The 16,845-nt window shown below is 57.0% G+C and overlaps 3 protein-coding genes across 3 annotated transcripts; 2 read left to right on the top strand and 1 right to left on the bottom strand.

Annotated features, from left to right (window-relative positions):
- Positions 1-318: 318 nt before the first annotated feature.
- Positions 319-1,739, top strand: BXZ73DRAFT_78043 (uncharacterized protein; the record flags this gene model as incomplete). Its single annotated transcript, XM_048022793.1, has 7 exons — positions 319-520; positions 597-723; positions 857-916; positions 1,063-1,105; positions 1,159-1,193; positions 1,275-1,618; positions 1,672-1,739. 7 exons carry the CDS (start codon positions 319-321, stop codon positions 1,737-1,739), a joined length of 879 nt encoding a protein of 292 aa, XP_047877348.1.
- A 1,399-nt stretch (positions 1,740-3,138) lies between these two features.
- Positions 3,139-5,669, bottom strand: BXZ73DRAFT_47793 (uncharacterized protein; the record flags this gene model as incomplete). Its single annotated transcript, XM_048019941.1, has 8 exons — positions 3,139-3,589; positions 3,647-3,787; positions 4,037-4,241; positions 4,291-4,709; positions 4,760-4,896; positions 4,944-5,109; positions 5,163-5,353; positions 5,403-5,669. 8 exons carry the CDS (start codon positions 5,667-5,669, stop codon positions 3,139-3,141), a joined length of 1,977 nt encoding a protein of 658 aa, XP_047877349.1.
- Positions 5,670-7,499: 1,830 nt separating this feature from the next.
- BXZ73DRAFT_78045 (uncharacterized protein) lies at positions 7,500-12,308 on the top strand (the record flags this gene model as incomplete). The annotated part of the gene is made up of 12 exons (XM_048022794.1): positions 7,500-7,576; positions 7,641-7,667; positions 7,691-8,096; positions 8,143-8,329; positions 8,404-8,684; positions 8,852-9,094; positions 9,201-9,427; positions 9,455-9,659; positions 9,929-10,075; positions 10,182-10,246; positions 10,299-10,348; positions 10,426-12,308. 12 exons carry the CDS (start codon positions 7,500-7,502, stop codon positions 12,306-12,308), a joined length of 3,798 nt encoding a protein of 1,265 aa, XP_047877350.1.
- Positions 12,309-16,845: the final 4,537 nt, after the last annotated feature.

Consider the following 16,845-nt stretch of genomic DNA (forward strand, 5'->3'; position numbering starts at 1 on the left):
TCCAATGTCTGGTCGGAGTCATTGGAAGCCATTCCAATGTTCGGCGATCTCAGGTTACCTGACACCGTCGGCTGCCTGAGCAGTGGTTCGCACATCAAATACGATAGGAAGAAACCATTTGTATTGACTAGAGTAGCTGCTACATGCAGACACGAATGCATGTACTATAAGGACAAGGCAGTCACACAAGGTCTTCCTTCAGAAAATAGGCGATCACGGCCCCGCTGCGCCAGGTTGCTGCATGCGCGAGTTCGCCGGAAGACGCACAGGAACGTAGGTGGCTGCGAGGCATCGTGAATAAGTACGAAGGCACCGCATATGCCTAGAATATCGGCGCACTCACATGTCCTCATAAGACGGCAGCACAGTTCCCTCCTTGCGCTGTCGCAGAAAGACGCGGCTCCCGCCCGCGCGACGTACTCGAGCCGGATGACGGTGGGGATCTCGCACAAGCGCGGGGACGCGAGGCGGCGCGCCACGCGCGTGCGCATCGGCGAGGCGCGAGGTAACCATTGCAATGGTGAGCGCGAGGATGAAAGAGCGGAGAGGGGCGCGCCGGTCCGTGAACGTAAACACGATGTGGTGGGCGCGTGCAGCGGCAAAGATCTCCGTGAGGATCCGTGGGGTCTTGGGAGGATTCAATGCAAGGGCGGAGTGGGAACTCACCAAAAAGGTTGTCCGCCAGGCCGATCTTCGACTGGGCCACCTTCAAACTCAGGGAGGGTCGGTGTACTTGAACGCGGAGCAGCTTCCTCTCACCAGTTTCATCTGGAATGGTAGCATACCGCAACATCCAGATGCACCTGGAATAGGCGCCGCAGGCATGAACATGGCTGGAATAACAAGTATTTATTAGAATACTCGTGCAGGAGTCGAACCTGCAGCGACCAGGCGCTGCACGTGCCACGCTTAGCCGGTACGCTAAGTAAGCTTTGTTGGGAACGCTGGCGCTTGCCTTATACCATCTCATCGCTACACCTCGACTTCGCACATGCCCAACCAGTCTTTCATCGAGAAGTAAAACGCGCTGACGCGCATGCGACCCACTTGGTCCGCCGGCAGCCGCATAACGCGGTGGGATGGCGTGCGGGAGGGCACTGGTAACGTATGTCTTTCCGGGTGTGTCGAAGCCATAGATGTTGACGAAGGTGTCTTCAGGGAGCTCCATTCCGAGCGCTAGCGGACTTGTGCAGGTGAGCATCGAAGCTCACCTGAGCACGGGGTGGAGGAGCAATCCTCATCTGGCCAGCGCCTCGCGCGCGACTAGGGAATAGACTCCCCGCGTCCACTTCGCGCACCCCGCAACTTCGCGCACCCCGCAACTTCGCGCACCCCGCATCTCTTCGTGTTCTTCCCTCACTCACCGTTTCACGCTTACGCTCGTCCACCCTCACGCCTGTCGAATTTGCCCCGGAATTGGTGTCATGTCAACGGCGCCCAGGCCCCAGACCGCACACCTCTTCGTCTCACCCGCGCCGCACGCGCCCGCACTCACCCTCACCCGTGCCCACACCGGCACACTCTACGTTCGCCCGTGCTCTCACCATCCCAGACATTCTCAGCACGGTGATCGAAGCCTCGGACCCGCGGCGATGTACCACTGGCCCGCTCCTGTCCGGTGAGTGCGTCCCGCCCCTCTCGTGCTCTGTACCTTGCCCATCCCCTACCCAGGCCCTAATCGCGTCGCCGCTCCCTGCCGCGAGCACATCCCGACGGACGCGCCGCGCGCATACATTTGACCCGAGTGGTCGCTGCGTGCACGCGGGTCGTACTAACTGTGGCCATGCTCGTCTGCCATTGGGCGCGTTCTGGACGCCAGAGACCTCCCATTCGGACGTCCTCGACGAAGAGTCCTATCTTCAGGGCCACCACAGCTCATTGTGGCCCCCCTTCGTCTTAGTGAGTCCCCCTCCCTGCCTTCTGCGTTCCCTACCTCCTCCCAGTCTCTGGTTCTCCTCGCACGACCTCAGCAATATAGAGTCACGGCATTGCCACCACTTATAATTTTCTAGATGAAGAATATATTTCTTACCTCCTACATATTGGAGTGCACATCTTCTTCTCCGCATGCACACCAATGCCCCTCTCTGCGCCCCCCGTTCCCATACGGTTCTCGAGTCCCCGGCCCTCAGTGCGCGGTGCGCATTGACTGCATGCTGGGAACCGCGACGGACATGCGCTCGCGAAAGCGTTAAGCGTTTGAGTTGTGCGGGTGAAGCAAGGTATAGGTTAGGATCGCAATGCACCTGGCAGTTAGTGCGCGCGCACGCGAGGTCACCGAACAACTTGCACACCCCCATAGATCCGCATGACGAAAATGCTAAGTGCACATGTCGACGGACTGATAACGAAGGGCGCCGCGCACACCGAAGAAGCTGAGTATCCGCGCGCTTGCGTTCGATAGAGCGGGCACGCACGCGACTGTGGACAGCGACGCAAGAGCACATTGTTATTTACTTTGAGCAAGGAACACTACAGAGTAGATGCACAGGTATCGAGGGGAGAGGAGCATACTCAGTCAACGTTGTGAGGGTTCACGAGGCCGAAAGCTTCATCCCATACGGAAGCGTCCTACACGATGCAGACGAGTTAGTCGACATTGCAATCCGTGAGCGTGCCGACGTACCAGTTTGAAACATGCGTACTCGACCTTGCAGTCCTCCAGGAGCATGACATTGCGATGTGCCTGTCTATACGAAGGTCAGCCGGCGAGTGTCTATGCAGAATATGAAGTACGTACTTAAGCGAATACGCTGCTCGCGCCGGATCACCTTGCTCGTCGTAGACCTTGGCCTTCTTCGTCCAATCGCGCCGAAAGTGAGCAAAGTACAGGATTGTACGCCACATCTCTCGGCGCAAAAGCTTACGCTCTTCTTGCCACCGCGCGAGCAGCGCACGCGTTCTGAACCAATGGACTTGTTTGACTGCCGTGGTAACGTCGTCAGGAGATGCGCACACAGGAGAGGTAACAATACGTACTGTTGTCCTCGTACAGGGTATACAACTCCGTCCCCGGCTCGTCGACGATGGACATCATGTTCCAAAGCCAAGATGGTTTGCGACGACTCCGGTTGAGCGACTCCGAAGTGCTCTCAAGATGCATGGGGTCAAGGTCGCTCTTCTCCAGCGGTCGAAACTCTACATCATTCTCCGACATCCCGAGAGGGCCCCCATGAGAATCAGATGTGTTCGAACTACTTCGAGACATTTTTGAGCGTGCTGGCGCCGCACCTTCATCTCCAGTTCCGCAAGGCGTTGTGCCGGTGATTGGGCTAACACGATCGCCTCATAGTTGGATGGCATCGGAATATCGATGGCTTCAATCTCCTTCGTCCAAGCGTCGGCGCGTTGCTTCTTCTTCCCGGAGGTTGCACCCACATCTCCGTAGGACTCAGGACGGCGAGGGAACATGTTAGACTCGGAGCCATCAACGCTGACGTTCTCCGCCGCGTCCTCGAGGGCTGGCTGGATGTGCGCGTCGTAGACATTTGCCCATTTCGCGTAACGCTCTAGAAACTTCGACCGTGTGCTTTCGATGCTGGCCTTCTCGTCATCTGTGCTGTTTTGAAGTTGATCCAGCAAAGAACGTCTATTCTCTCAAAGTCATGAATGATGTTGACGACTCTGAAGTCGATCAGAGACGTACCGCGTCTTCTCCAAGTCCACTCCTTCGCAAAGCACTGTCAGCACCTTCCTGTCCCGACGCGACATGCCGGGCTCGGCGACAGCTTTCTCGAGGTCTGTTGTCGCAGACGCTATGGACTTCTTCGTAGTGTCCTTCGTGGTGCTCTGCGTCGCCTTCTTGGCGGCGTTTTTGACTGTCGGCTTTGCAGCCCCCATCCCGGCGGGCTTCAACTTCGATGTAGACGCCGACCCCTTGCGTTTCACGGCGGCGACTTTGCTGGCGTTCGTAGCAGACTTCTTGTTAGCCGTTCCCACAGGCTTCTTCCCCTGCGCGCCCTTCTTTTTCTTCTCAGTCAGCGCTGGGTCTGGTGGGTCACTCAGCGAAGTACATGCGTGATAAGTAGAGTAAGACTCACCGCGATTGAAGTCCACATCGTACGGGTTCACCAGGTCGGCGTGCCGGTCCATGTGCACGACATCTTCCAAAAACTGAGCCTCCGTGGCCTTCATCGACGAGAGTTCCTTCTTAGAGAAACCTTTCTCGAGTTCTTCGAGATGCGTCTGGAGATCTTTGATGATCTGGTGAGTCGGTTCGAAACGAGCTGCGAGCACGGTGGCTGAGCAGAGAGTTAGTACACGGAAAAGTATGCAAAGACGGTGACTCACGCATCTTATGCAACCGCTGCGAGTTCATGTCGTTCCAATGATGGTTGAGCACGTCATGACGGTGCCCTGGACTCATCTCTTTAGTTCGTGCCGATAGACCCGTAATCGCCGCCCAGATGCGCTCGAGAGCCTCGCCGTCAGTTATTGCCGCGCCTGGTAAAAAGTTGTAGGAGAACTTGAACCGGCACCCAACTTCGTGCGCGGCGAGGTGCCACTTACCCACCGCACCGAGCGTGAACGGCTGCAGACGGGAATCTTCGGGGAGACAAGTCATGCCGGCGAAAGCCGCGCACGTCTGGGCCACGCGCTCGTCGTACTTCTTACGGTATTGGCAGTTGATATCGTAGCCGGAGATGAACATGGGGAGGGTGTAGTACGCCTTGGTCGCACTGAGGTGGCAGAGGTCCGCGTACTTGAAGCTGTAACTTCTTTCAAAACCAGTCGATCCGTAGCGAGCCAACCAACTCACCCTTCGCCCTTCGTCAGATCGACGACACTATTTCTCATCACCTCCATATGTCTAACGCACGTAAGGCCCACCATCCCCGTCACCCTCCCGGCGTAGCGGCCGTATCCCATTGCGCCGAACTGATGGCAAGTCGTTTCCTGCAGCGAACATCAGACGCTGTCGACGCAGGTGTGCGCGAACTCACCTCCTTTGGAACCTCGATTGCCGACTCCAGAATGTCGGCGGCCTCGGTCTCGTTAACCCAGTACATGGAGTTGTAGGACAACGGAATGTCCTGGAGGTCGGCAGGCTTCATCTTCAGTACGAGCTTGAAGTTGCCGTCGCAGACAATGTACAGTCCGGTAAGATACCTGTCGGCAAATAGGTATCGCTGTCAAACATGGCTGGGGGAGAAGTTACTCACCCGTCGGCGTCGGTCTCTCCGTACATAGGCGGTGGCGTTGAATGCATGTTGATACCTGGTTGCGGGCAAGCTGGGCACGAGATACCCAGCACACCCTCCCCCATGGCCCAGGAGGGTTCCACGTCGTTGCGCTTCGTGAGCCGGATGAAGGAATATAAACGCGAGGCCTCCAACAGGTCCGCGTATCGAGTCTGTTTGCAGTCAGCACGAGCGCAAGGAGAGCGCGCAACAACAACTCACCGTAATGCGGTGGGTAAGCACGTTATCCTTGCTGCGAGTGAGGTACTTCCAGTAGTCTAGCGTCGACATTTGCGTACTTAGGGACAACAGTTCGAAGTCGCGCAGGCCGGACATCGTGAACGCTGTGCGAGGCTGTTCCCACGACGCAGGCCACAAGCCCCCACGCAACAGCTGCAACGGTTCTTCTTCCGGGGCGCGGTTGAGGGAAGTATGCTGACAGAAGCCGACGTTGAACTTGTGTGGACCATGGTTGTCGACGATAGTCATAGGTCGGGTGTGCTTTGCCGCGACCTCGCATGGCTCTCCATCCGAGTGGCCCACATACAGATGGATGGCGTACGGCTCTGGTAGCTCCCCACCGATTGTGCGCTTCCAGAAACCGCGAGAGGTCTGCCATTCGTCGAGGCGATGAAAGGGCATGCGTACATGGTCTTCGGATATGCACTTGATGCATACGAGAGGTGGAAACCAACAGTCGAAACATCGATAGACCGCCTGTTCAGGTACGAGCTTCGTGTTGCACCTCGCGCACTGGAGTAGGAACGAGGGTCCCTTTTCTCTCTCCAGGACGGCGTCCTGGACGCGGGACGCCCAGTTCACCATGAACTCGTTCATTCTGTCGCCCGGGGTCTGCAGTGTCGTCAATGATAAGAATCACCCGCACATCTCTGCTCACATACCTTCTCTTCCTTCTTCTTGTTTGTGCCCTCTTTATCCTTCCCCTTCTCCTGCCCCGGTCTGTCGTCTTCTGTTGCGATAGGAGCGGGTTGCGACTGACTTGGAGACGGATCCTCCGGAGCCTGTGGCATGTCGCTGACTAGTCCTGCCCAAGCTGCGCTTGCTGATGTCGAGGTTGGCGTGATCGAGGGCCCTGCGTCGGGAGACCGTCGTCGGGCTTTTTTGCTTTGAGTGCGGGGTAATAACGAAGAGCTTTCGCCCTTTGCGGCTTTGCCTAATTTTCGATTAGCATACTCATAGGATAAGGTCACCTCGAATCCTCACGTTTAGTCATGGGTATGGGATACCGTGGGGTAGTTGGTCGACGAGCGATGAGGGTTTGTCGACAGGTGGTGGGGGTTTATCGGCGAGCGGTGGATGTTTGGAACTGGTGCAAAGGATTTCAGTGTGTTTCTGCTTCCTGTTGCAGAACTACATACATTAGAACGGCCTGTTAAGACCTGTTGTCGGGCTCGCCTGAGGACAGGGAGCCGGCGAGAACGTTACAGGACACTCCTGGGGTTCGAAGTTGACTGTGAGTGAGGGCGCAGGAAATCGGGGCCTTGAACGTCTGGTACCACCAGTCGTTCTACTACCTCGAGGAAAGACCCTCGGCGAACGCGACGGTGACACACCGGCGTCCACTCGAGAGGAAAGGGATGGAGGTTTTGAAGTATCGTAATGTAGAAGCAGGAGGAAGGAGAGGGGATGCGAGAGTGGGTGAGAGATCCATGGCGGAGAGAGGTATATAAAAGGAGGAGGAAAGGGGATGGCGGATGGAGCAGATGGATCAATATGCAAGACGGAGGTCCGAGGATGGAGGACGGAAGACGAAGGTATGATTGCACGTGCCACATACGATCACGTGAGCCAAAGCGCGTGTGCTGTTGATCGCGTCTTCTAGTCGTTCCCACGATTAAGAGAGAGGCGCTGTCACCACATCAGCAAAGTAGGTGCGGAAACGATAGCGTATGATCGTGCACTGGGGCATTTGTAGCGTACGATAGTTAGTGCTAGCGAAGACGATAGAAGGTAGATTAGTATCCAAAGAATGCAGTAACCCGTATTGTACGGCCTTCTACTTCTTCCGCTATCAACTGATGATCGATTCTCGCGGGCAGGGCTATCAAGTCTGAGTGCGCGCGCGACCGTATATCGGTCATCTGCAGCGCATGAGATGATAGTATCACACTATAAGAGGTCAGAGTTAGCGGAGGAGATGACAGATAACTGCAGAACACTGTCGCCTTCCGTCGCACACAGGGGCGTACATATAATCACACAGGTAGTATGATCCAATCGCACGATAATCCATTCGGGTTAAATACGAAACAGCCGGTGTTCTACACAACGGACACATGAGCAGAATAAAGAACTTACATGGTCGGCGATGTGGCCGAGCTTGAAGCCTCTCTCCCAGCACGTCTCCCCGAATTGAGGGAGGGTTCCCTGCCATCGTGAGTACTATCGGAGTGGTCAGTAATGTAGAAAATTCGTATCGAGAGATCGCTTACCTGATAGAGGAGTCAATGTGGAGAGCGCGGAAAGGTCGGTTGAGCGTGGCAAGATAGACAGGTCGGGCATGGAGGGGCGCCATGGGCGCGAAAGGGTGAATTGGTTGGGCGCGGGGAGGTGGTCGCCTTGAGCGTGGATGGTCGCGTCGGGGAAGGGGGAGGGAGGCGGAAGAAGTCAGCGGGTGCGGCCACAGGGAACGCGGAGGAAGAGAGACGCACGCAGGAGAACTGGAATGCCTTCACGAGCCGGATCCCCTCGACGGAGCGGCCCACGGGGAGGTTGTTGATCGTAATTTGCTTGTCCAGCTCAACCGAACGCACAATCAGCCGCGATTCCCGGACGTGTGCCGCTCCACCAAGGACGTACCTGAGGGCACCCTACAGGGTCGACTCTGATGAGAAGCCCACAGAGGGCGATCCCCTCGTCCTCGATGAGGACGCCGTACTCGTGGGACATGGACATGTGGGCCGACTCGAGACCGCCTTGCTTGCGCGGGGCAATCACCCAGATCGGTCGAGGCCGCTATGGACTTGGTGGAATGAGCGGCTGCAGAACAGATATCGGTAGAGGAGGAAGAGGAACACAAACCAGTGAGCCGCTGCTCCTGCCGAACGGGCGGCTGCTCGGGGCGGACGCGTCGCGCGCGTTCAGCAACGCCTACCGGAAGCGGTCGCGCGCAGATCTAGCAGCAGGAGGTCAGGATAAGCGGGCTCGACCATGCGGGTCACCGTAATATCCTGCTCGCCTGCCGCGCTCGGACGTTCTGAAGACATACCTGTACACCATGCTCCCACGGAGCCGGTGGCTGCCGCACCTCCACATCGCCTTGAATCCCCGGTGGCAAGTGAATGGTGTTGGGTCGCTGGCTTGCATGGGAGCGCGCGGCGCCACATTGAAACTGTCGGCAAGGCTGAGGAATCAGGCCTCACAAGTGACCGACCCGTGGCCATGGGCGACGTACTCAAGCGTATCTTTGTACCCGCAGTCTTGAGGGTGTGGGCTTTCGCCGGTGTGGGTGAGGTGTTCAAAGCCATGTGTCGACACAAGTGTGTACGTGAGCGAGATGCTGAGAGCGGGGAATGAGGAAGAACTCACCGTGTCTTGATACATCGCGCGCGAGTGTGAGTGGCACATCGTGCTTGGGGGATGATGGTGGTCGCGGATAAAGCCCAGTAGGCGCGCAACCCAGCACACGCGCCCGTGTCTGGAAACAATAGGGAGGCCAAAGCAGGACGCCACTGCGGCGCCTCCGTGACTATCAGCAGGAAATCCTACGTCTCAGGGTCATTCTCCACGCTGACGAGAACCGTGTACTTGACCTACCCGGCGGCCGCTCTTCGGAGGTGCACTGGGCCCTGCTGCCCGAGCGTCTTGATCATCATCGCCTCACCCGCAATCAACTCATGGTGCCATCTGCAAACAATGCGCCAGATCTGACGCTTCCCAGCCAGCTCTCGAGAGTGAGATCGCTTTCAACGTCAATCTTCCATCGCCTAACGTAAACGGCCTTATCTCAAGACCTCTTCCCAGTCGCATTGGTAGAGCTTCAAGCTGCAGAGGTCATAGCTTGTCGAATCATTGGATATCGAGGAGGATGGGGCCCGGGAGCAGAACATTACTTATTGGGAGTTCACTGGCAGCTGGGCCGAACTAGGCTCGGCGTCGCTTGACGGGCAAGGTCGTGCACGACTTGCACCCGACCACTGCCGGCAGCGCCCCAAGTTCCAACATGTTTGCAGGACTGTATTTGCGCTAGGAAGCCAGAGTTGGTGGAGTGGCTGCGCGGTGACTCGGTGAGGCCGTATACTTATATCCTCGAGGCTCACGGGCACCGCGTTCTCTGCCGCGCGCACCATTCGCGCGCTCACGAACCAACCGTATAGCTCAATGCAGACTTCTCATGCACCCCGCGCGCGCCATGGATCACCCTTGGAGGAGCGCATGATCATCTACTATCATCAACATATCATCGACTACAGCTTTTTGTCTAAACTACTAGTGCCTGTAGTAGATCCATCATATCCTGTATGCGGCCACGGAATGTGATCAAATGTCATATCAAAGCCGAATGAATATCAGCTGCTACCGTTCTACTGCCATCATTTGTCGCGCGGACAATAGACGACCTGTCCCGATATGGCAGTGTCGCGTGCTATCGGGCGCTACCGTGAAAAACACCTTTTGCTGATGCACTCTTTGCATGTTCCACGTCGTCTTTCATCCCTTGCTCATCGTCCATTGTCCTTCCCCCATCATCTCTCCAACTACATTTCATCTTAGCCACGCAACCATAGGGGATTGTATCCCTCCATTGGTTGCATACGTGGTTCTCCGGCGGGACGTTGTCCAGCCGAACATTCTCTACTTTAGACTCCCCATTCCGCCCCTCTTTGTCGGCGAAACACCTCGTTGACTCCACGCCTTCGAACTTCGACTTTCAAGTACGTCGAGAGACGTCAAAACCTCCCAACTGGCTCAGCTCTTCCGCTCCAGGTACGTCAACCATCATCATGTCCTGCGAAGTGAACTCATTGCTATTTGACCTAGAAGACTGCCACCTCAATCTGTGATGTCCTCGCATTTGCATTCGACTCGTCGCTTGGCTGGGCCCTGTACGTATCGCTTGTCATCCGAGCACGAATTGCTCATTCACCCGCATTTCAGCCCTCGGTTCAGCCTCTTCGTCCGCTGTTCCGTGAACCGCGACATTGAAGGTACGCATAAACGCAGCAAATGTTGCCGCATGATCTGACTCGCGGCGTGTAGATCGTCCACCCTTGGGGGCCGTCAGCACATTCGACGCCTTCGTGGCGAGCGATGGCTTCGGGACCTTCTCGCTCTTCACCACACCCAATCAGCGATTTGTACCGCTTCGCTATCGCGGTCGGCCAGATCACGACTTTCAACGATGGACGCTGGGGTGCCCACGAATACTCGAGGTGGCCACAGAGCTTTCATCGCTACTTCATCCATCTACCGTGCATACCCCGGCAGGGAAGCGTTTATGACCCCGGCCTCCCCATTCTGTGGTACGACTGGAGGGACGCCGACTGGATTGAGGAGCGCTGCGGGCACACTCGTCTTGGACGACTTCGCGACGACCTTCTCGCGGAGCTGCGCCATAGTGTCAAGTGCATCATCGCGTCCTCTGAGCAATGTCAACATGGGCCCCCCGACGCTCAACAGAAGCACAAGTTCCTTACTCTGGGCGTACGACTGTGCCTCGACCGCCTCGCCGTCCTTCCCTCCGAACGCGGAGTCATCATCTCTCTCACGGCTCACGTCCAGAGGCTTTTACTGGAGCTGGTGGGCCTCCGCGTTTACCTGCGCGAAGTTCTCCCGCGCATCAAGGAGCAACGCGACTGCAGCACGGACGTCCTCGACGTCCTTGGCGCACACACCAGCAACCCGGAGACCACCCAGTGGTTACATCGTGCAGGAATTCCGGTCTGGTTCCAACGAGACCGATGTGGCGACCTCCCCGTCTGGGAAGTTGTCGACCTCACCCCGCTCCCTCCGTGCTTCTCCTCTACGCCGTCGTACCCGAAGCTGGTGCTCGCGCAGCAAGACCACTCCGGCTTCCTGAACACACCAGGTCGCTGGCTCTCCGCGATGTACTCAAAGGTCCACAGCGACCTTGTCGGCAAACGTCTCCCTCCTCTGGAGTCCACCGATGATGACGACAGCGGCGCGCCTGAGAGCAAAAGAGGCCGCCCGTCGACCTCTTCTCCAGCGGGCGTAGCCACGCGCTCAGGTGCTACGGCACAGAGCCTCGCAGGCATTTTGGCCCCTGTCGCACCTCGACCTCCGAAGAAGCCTTCGCGGTCCAAGGCACCCAAGGAGACCACGGGATCGTTCAACGTCAACCCCTTCCGTGTTTTCTACCCGTCGACGACCGTGATCCACGACGAAGGGTGGACCGACGCGCTCCGCCAGCAGGGAACGTTGCCTCAAGCGAGCAAGAGCGCGGCGTATTTCTTCCCGCCCCCATGGATGGTCGATAGGCTCGACGGTTTCCCTCTCTCCGAGGAGAAGCGGTCGCGTCGGATGCTGCAGCTTGTCGCCATCCGTGCCTTCTGCCGAGTGCGCCTCTTCGAACGCACTCGGTTCGGCGGACCCCTGTCCGTGTCAGATTGGCGGGACGCGCTGTGGGGGGAATACTCGAAGGATGCAGACGCAGCGCTGACCGTCGCGGCGACACCTGCAGCACCCAACCGCATGATCGCGACGACCTCAGCTCACGATCCAGTTCCTGCAGTGGGCACGTCGTCCGGGAAGGCTCCGAAACGAAAGCAGCCGGCCAAGATGACACGAGAAGCCAATCGGCTCGCCGCTCAGCAGGCTGTCAAGCAAGCGTTCGCCAGCGCCGATCTCCCTGATTTCAGCCCCACAGCCGCTCATGCATACGGCGAGCGCGTTGTGAACATACACGACGTCGCAGCCGACGAGGACCTCATCCGCAACCTCGTTTGGGAGGCCCACGAGATGAACTGGCGCTGCGAACTGCTCGCCTTGGACACCGTCCTCACGGGCTCGCACAAGTCAGACGACCTGGCTCAGTGGGCTCGGGAGTCGCTCATTTCGGAGGTGTGGGGCGGAGCCGCCTCAGTACATGATATGCATAAAACCCTGTTAGAGTGCCCCGGGTTTATGCATGCAGTATATTATGCATGAACAAATATATGCATATAATCCCTTCATGCATACATTTATTCTGGAGTTAATGCCTGACAGCAAAACAGCACAGCTAGGGAATTGAACCCAGGACCTCACCAAAGCTAAATGTTGTGACCTCATTGACCACTACACCAAACTGCCATGTCTTGCCTCCCACACTCATATATTATATCCACTCTTTTCTACCACACACAATCATAGGTGGCCTACCTCGCTAGTTCAACAGTGCCTCTATGCATACAACCTGTCTATGCATACATCCTGTTTATGCATTAACCTGTTTATGCATAAAACAGGTTTATGCATAAGATTGGTTTATGCATAAGATGTGTTTATGCATACAATGTGCTTATGCATAAAATGGGTTTATGCATACAATGAATTTATGCATATGATGAGTGTTGCGGTCGCACAGGCGAGGTCAAGTGGGTGTGGACGAGGGTAGGTGCATGCACGCAGGAGAGGGGTCAATTAGGCAGGTACAGATGTTGTAGATGGGTAAGGATGGTAGTGTAGAGCTGCGAGTGTCCTCGTTGGCTTGCAGAGCAGGAGAGGAGAAAGAGTGGTGTTGGAGTGTGTCGTCTTGAGTCGCGTGGTCACCGAAAGTAGAGTGGTAGTGACAAGTGTGAAGTGAGAAATAAGAAGTGAGACGAAGCATTGTCGTGAGCAGGCGGCTATCGGCTAAGTTGTTAGGTGGCAGCGAACGGGTGGGCAACGGGCGGACGGGCGGACGGGCAAACGGGCAAACGGGTGGACGGGCAAACGGGCGAACGGGCGAGCAATGAGCGAGAGTCAGGGGGAGGAAACTGGATTCAATGGCCCGCAGGCATGTACATATATAAGAGGACCAGTGGGGCTCCTCGTCACAGAGAATGCGAATAGAAAGCGAGAGAAGCTAGGACTAGACATTCGAGAAAGAGTCCGTGGCCAAAGCCCTGTCCGCGTACCCTCCTTGCCTGTCTCTCCACCAACAGTTCCAGCATTGTTTGATGCGTGTTGAGGGATATCTCGGGCGGAGCCAGAGCGGTGCGGCACGACTATTTACAGAGCACAGGCTGCCCCCATTCAGCCGCGGTCACTCGCACTCGCTCCGGCCCGGCCCTACCATCCTAACAGTGTTCGAATGGGCTCGCTGCGGCTTTGAGATGGCGCATCAGGTACGACAGACGCTACAGTAGATACAAGGCATGTGAGTCTGAGGCTGTACGAGTGAACAGGAGAGGATAGAAAGGTATATGACGTATGGATGTATGGTGACTTGAGTGCGGATTGCCGCGCTTCGTGTGCGAGTTGTATGTGAGATGGTCTGTGAACGGTTAGGACAACGGGGAACCCGACATGTGGGGGGAACAAAAGATCTTGACCCCGAGATCCGGAAGCGCAGAAGGGACCAACTACACCCAGGGCACACACCCCGCCTGCACCCGCAACAGCTCGTCAATATTCGTCAACATGGCGATGGCCGAGGGCATGCCGGGGTCGAGGACATTGAAGGAATAGTCGAGCATGGAGCCAGCGCTGGGCGTTGGGCTTGGGCACATGGCACCAGCGAGGTTTGGGAGCATACAGATGCAGCATGCGCCGAGGGTGATGGGGTTGTCGAGATTGTGAGAACACGTGTTGAGCGCGATGTGGTGGATGTTGATGTCAGGATACGGCAGGTGCACGAGTGGGACAGTTGTGAGGCGAAGCAGGTCGTAGTCGGCATTGCGGCGCCCAGGTGTTGCCCATTGAGGAGTTGCGTGGCGCAAACGTGGCAGAGGCGCAAGGGTAGATTGGTAGTTGGACCTAAAGAAGAACAACTTCAAGGGGGACGCGGGTGTGGACGCACGCATCAGTGGCCCATAGAGCTCGCGCAGGCGGTAGGATCCGCTCAGGAGATGCTTCTCAACGACATATGGTCCAGCCCAGCACAGAGCGGATTTCACCGCAACTTGTGTATCGAGCGACGACTCATGCAGAAGGACCCACTCACCTGGTCAGAAGCCGTTGGCACAGATACGTGTAGCGTGCTTCTCGTTCCATGCGTCAACAGTGGCACGTCGCGTGCAGGTCAGAGTGTCGACAGCATTCCCAATCGCGGACTCATTCCGAGACAGTTGGAGGAGGCGCGTCGCGAGTAGGGTGGTGTGATCAGTAGCTGATGCCCAGTCCAAGACTTCCCAAGCACGGTCAGCAAGGTCCGTCAAAAAGGTGTTCTTGACTCCGCAGGTGACACTGACCCGCCTGTTGACATGCTTGCATTCTGAGCTGCCCCGCATGGCCGCGACACGTCGCCTGTGGTTGGGGTCTATCCGATTGAACCTCTCCGCCCTGCTGCTGAGCCTCGCGCGGATCACTGCGTTCCAGACGAGCCCCCTTGGGAGGCATTCATGCGCTTCTGGACGTCCGGTGTTCCACCGCAAGACCCTACGCTGCTTCGTGCTGTCACTAGGATGGGCGCGCGCTTTGTGGTCTCTAACTCCCACATCTACCACTTACGACCTGACAAGACTGCGGTCCTGGTTCTCACAGACCTGGCTGATCGTATCCGTCGCATCGCCTCTGCCCACAATGACTGTGGTCACCGCGGGGCGCTGCCCGCACTCTGTGCACTTCAAGACCGTTACTACTGGCCGAAGATGTACGACAATGTCATCTGGTTCGTGCGCTCTTGCAAAACCTGCCAATACCGCTCTGTACACAGGCCACACGCTCCCTTGAACACTGTCGCCATCTGTTACGAACACCATGCGTACGCCCACCCTTTTTCTCCTGTCCTCGTCATCTCCGTCACGGACTACGCCTCGTGCCCTCAGGGGCTACTGTACTACCACTCCTGTCTCTGCCTCATGCTGCTGTGCAGCCTCGCCTCGGACATGCACGCACCTCATGGCAGCCTCACTACGACCTACCCCCTTACATGCCGTAGCCATGATGCGTGCTGACTCGTATGGACTCGCTGTATACGCACCGTTACCTCACCCCTTACAGACCGTGGCCTCGAGGCCTTTGTACTTATAAGAGGGACAACGCAGCATAGCGCTCCCCATCTTTCGACCTCCTGTCTAGCTACGTCCCTCTGGCCTAGTGCCAATACATCTCTTGCTTGTCTTCTACCTCGCTCGCTCGCCGGTCCACTTGATAGTGCACCGTGCTCACTCGCGTCGGCATCAAGAGACTTCTCACGGACATAACCACTCGGCATCTAGGCCTCGTTCCTGACGGAACTCGGACTTCGACGTAACACCATCGCTCCGTGCGCCCTTCGCCGTTTCCACATTGACACTATCTTCATGCCAGGTTCTCACCGATACCTCTTCCATGCTGTCAACGCTACGAGCAAATGGGAAGAAGCTGTTGCTTCCAAGACCAACTCCGCAAAAGCATGGGCCCGCTTTCTCTATGAGCACATCATCACGCGATTCGGTAGCGCCATCACAGTCGTCTGTGATGGCGGCGCGGAGTTCAAGGGCGCTACGGCGCTGCTCCTAGACAAGTATAATGTTGTTGTCATCGCCGAACGATCCGGAGGGACCCTCAAGAAGGCGATCTTTCGTGCCTGCGAGCTGTCGTACACTAACACTAAGCACTGGAAATCTTTCCTCCACGCCACCCTTCTCGCCGTTCACACCACCGTCTCCAGCGCTACAGGCTACACCCCCTACTACCTCGTCTACGGGCAAGAGTGCCTCTTCCCATTCGACCTTGCTGACCGTGCTTGGGAAGTCTTGGACTGGGTGTCAGCTACTGATCACACCACCCTACTGCGGCTCCTCAATGGGCAACACCTGGGCGCCGCAATGCCGACTACGACCTGCTTCGCCTCACAACTGTCCCACTCGTGCACCTGCCGTATCCTGACATCAACATCCACCACATCGCGCTCAACACGTGTTCTCACAATCTCGACAACCCCATCACCCTCGGCGCATGCTGCATCTGTATGCTCCCAAACCTCGCTGGTGCCATGTGCCCAAGCCCAACGCCCAGCGCTGGCTCCATGCTCGACTATTCCTTCAATGTCCTCGACCCCGGCATGCCCTCGGCCATCGCCATGTTGACGAATATTGACGAGCTGTTGCGGGTGCAGGCGGGGTGTGTGCCCTGGGTGTAGTTGGTCCCTTCTGCGCTTCCGGATCTCGGGGTCAAGATCTTTTGTTCCCCCCACATGTCGGGTTCCCCGTTGTCCTAACCGTTCACAGACCATCTCACATACAACTCGCACACGAAGCGCGGCAATCCGCACTCAAGTCACCATACATCCATACGTCATATACCTTTCTATCCTCTCCTGTTCACTCGTACAGCCTCAGACTCACATGCCTTGTATCTACTGTAGCGTCTGTCGTACCTGATGCGCCATCTCAAAGCCGCAGCGAGCCCATTCGAACACTGTTAGGATGGTAGGGCCGGGCCGGAGCGAGTGCGAGTGACCGCGGCTGAATGGGGGCAGCCTGTGCTCTGTAAATAGTCGTGCCGCACCGCTCTGGCTCCGCCCGAGATATCCCTCAACACGCATCAAACAATGCTGGAACTGTTGGTGGAGAGACAG

The sequence above is a fragment of the Epithele typhae genome, assembly GCF_022376455.1.
Source record: "Epithele typhae strain CBS 203.58 chromosome Unknown BXZ73scaffold_28, whole genome shotgun sequence".
In the NCBI taxonomy this organism is placed as follows: Eukaryota; Fungi; Basidiomycota; class Agaricomycetes; order Polyporales; family Epitheliaceae; genus Epithele; species Epithele typhae.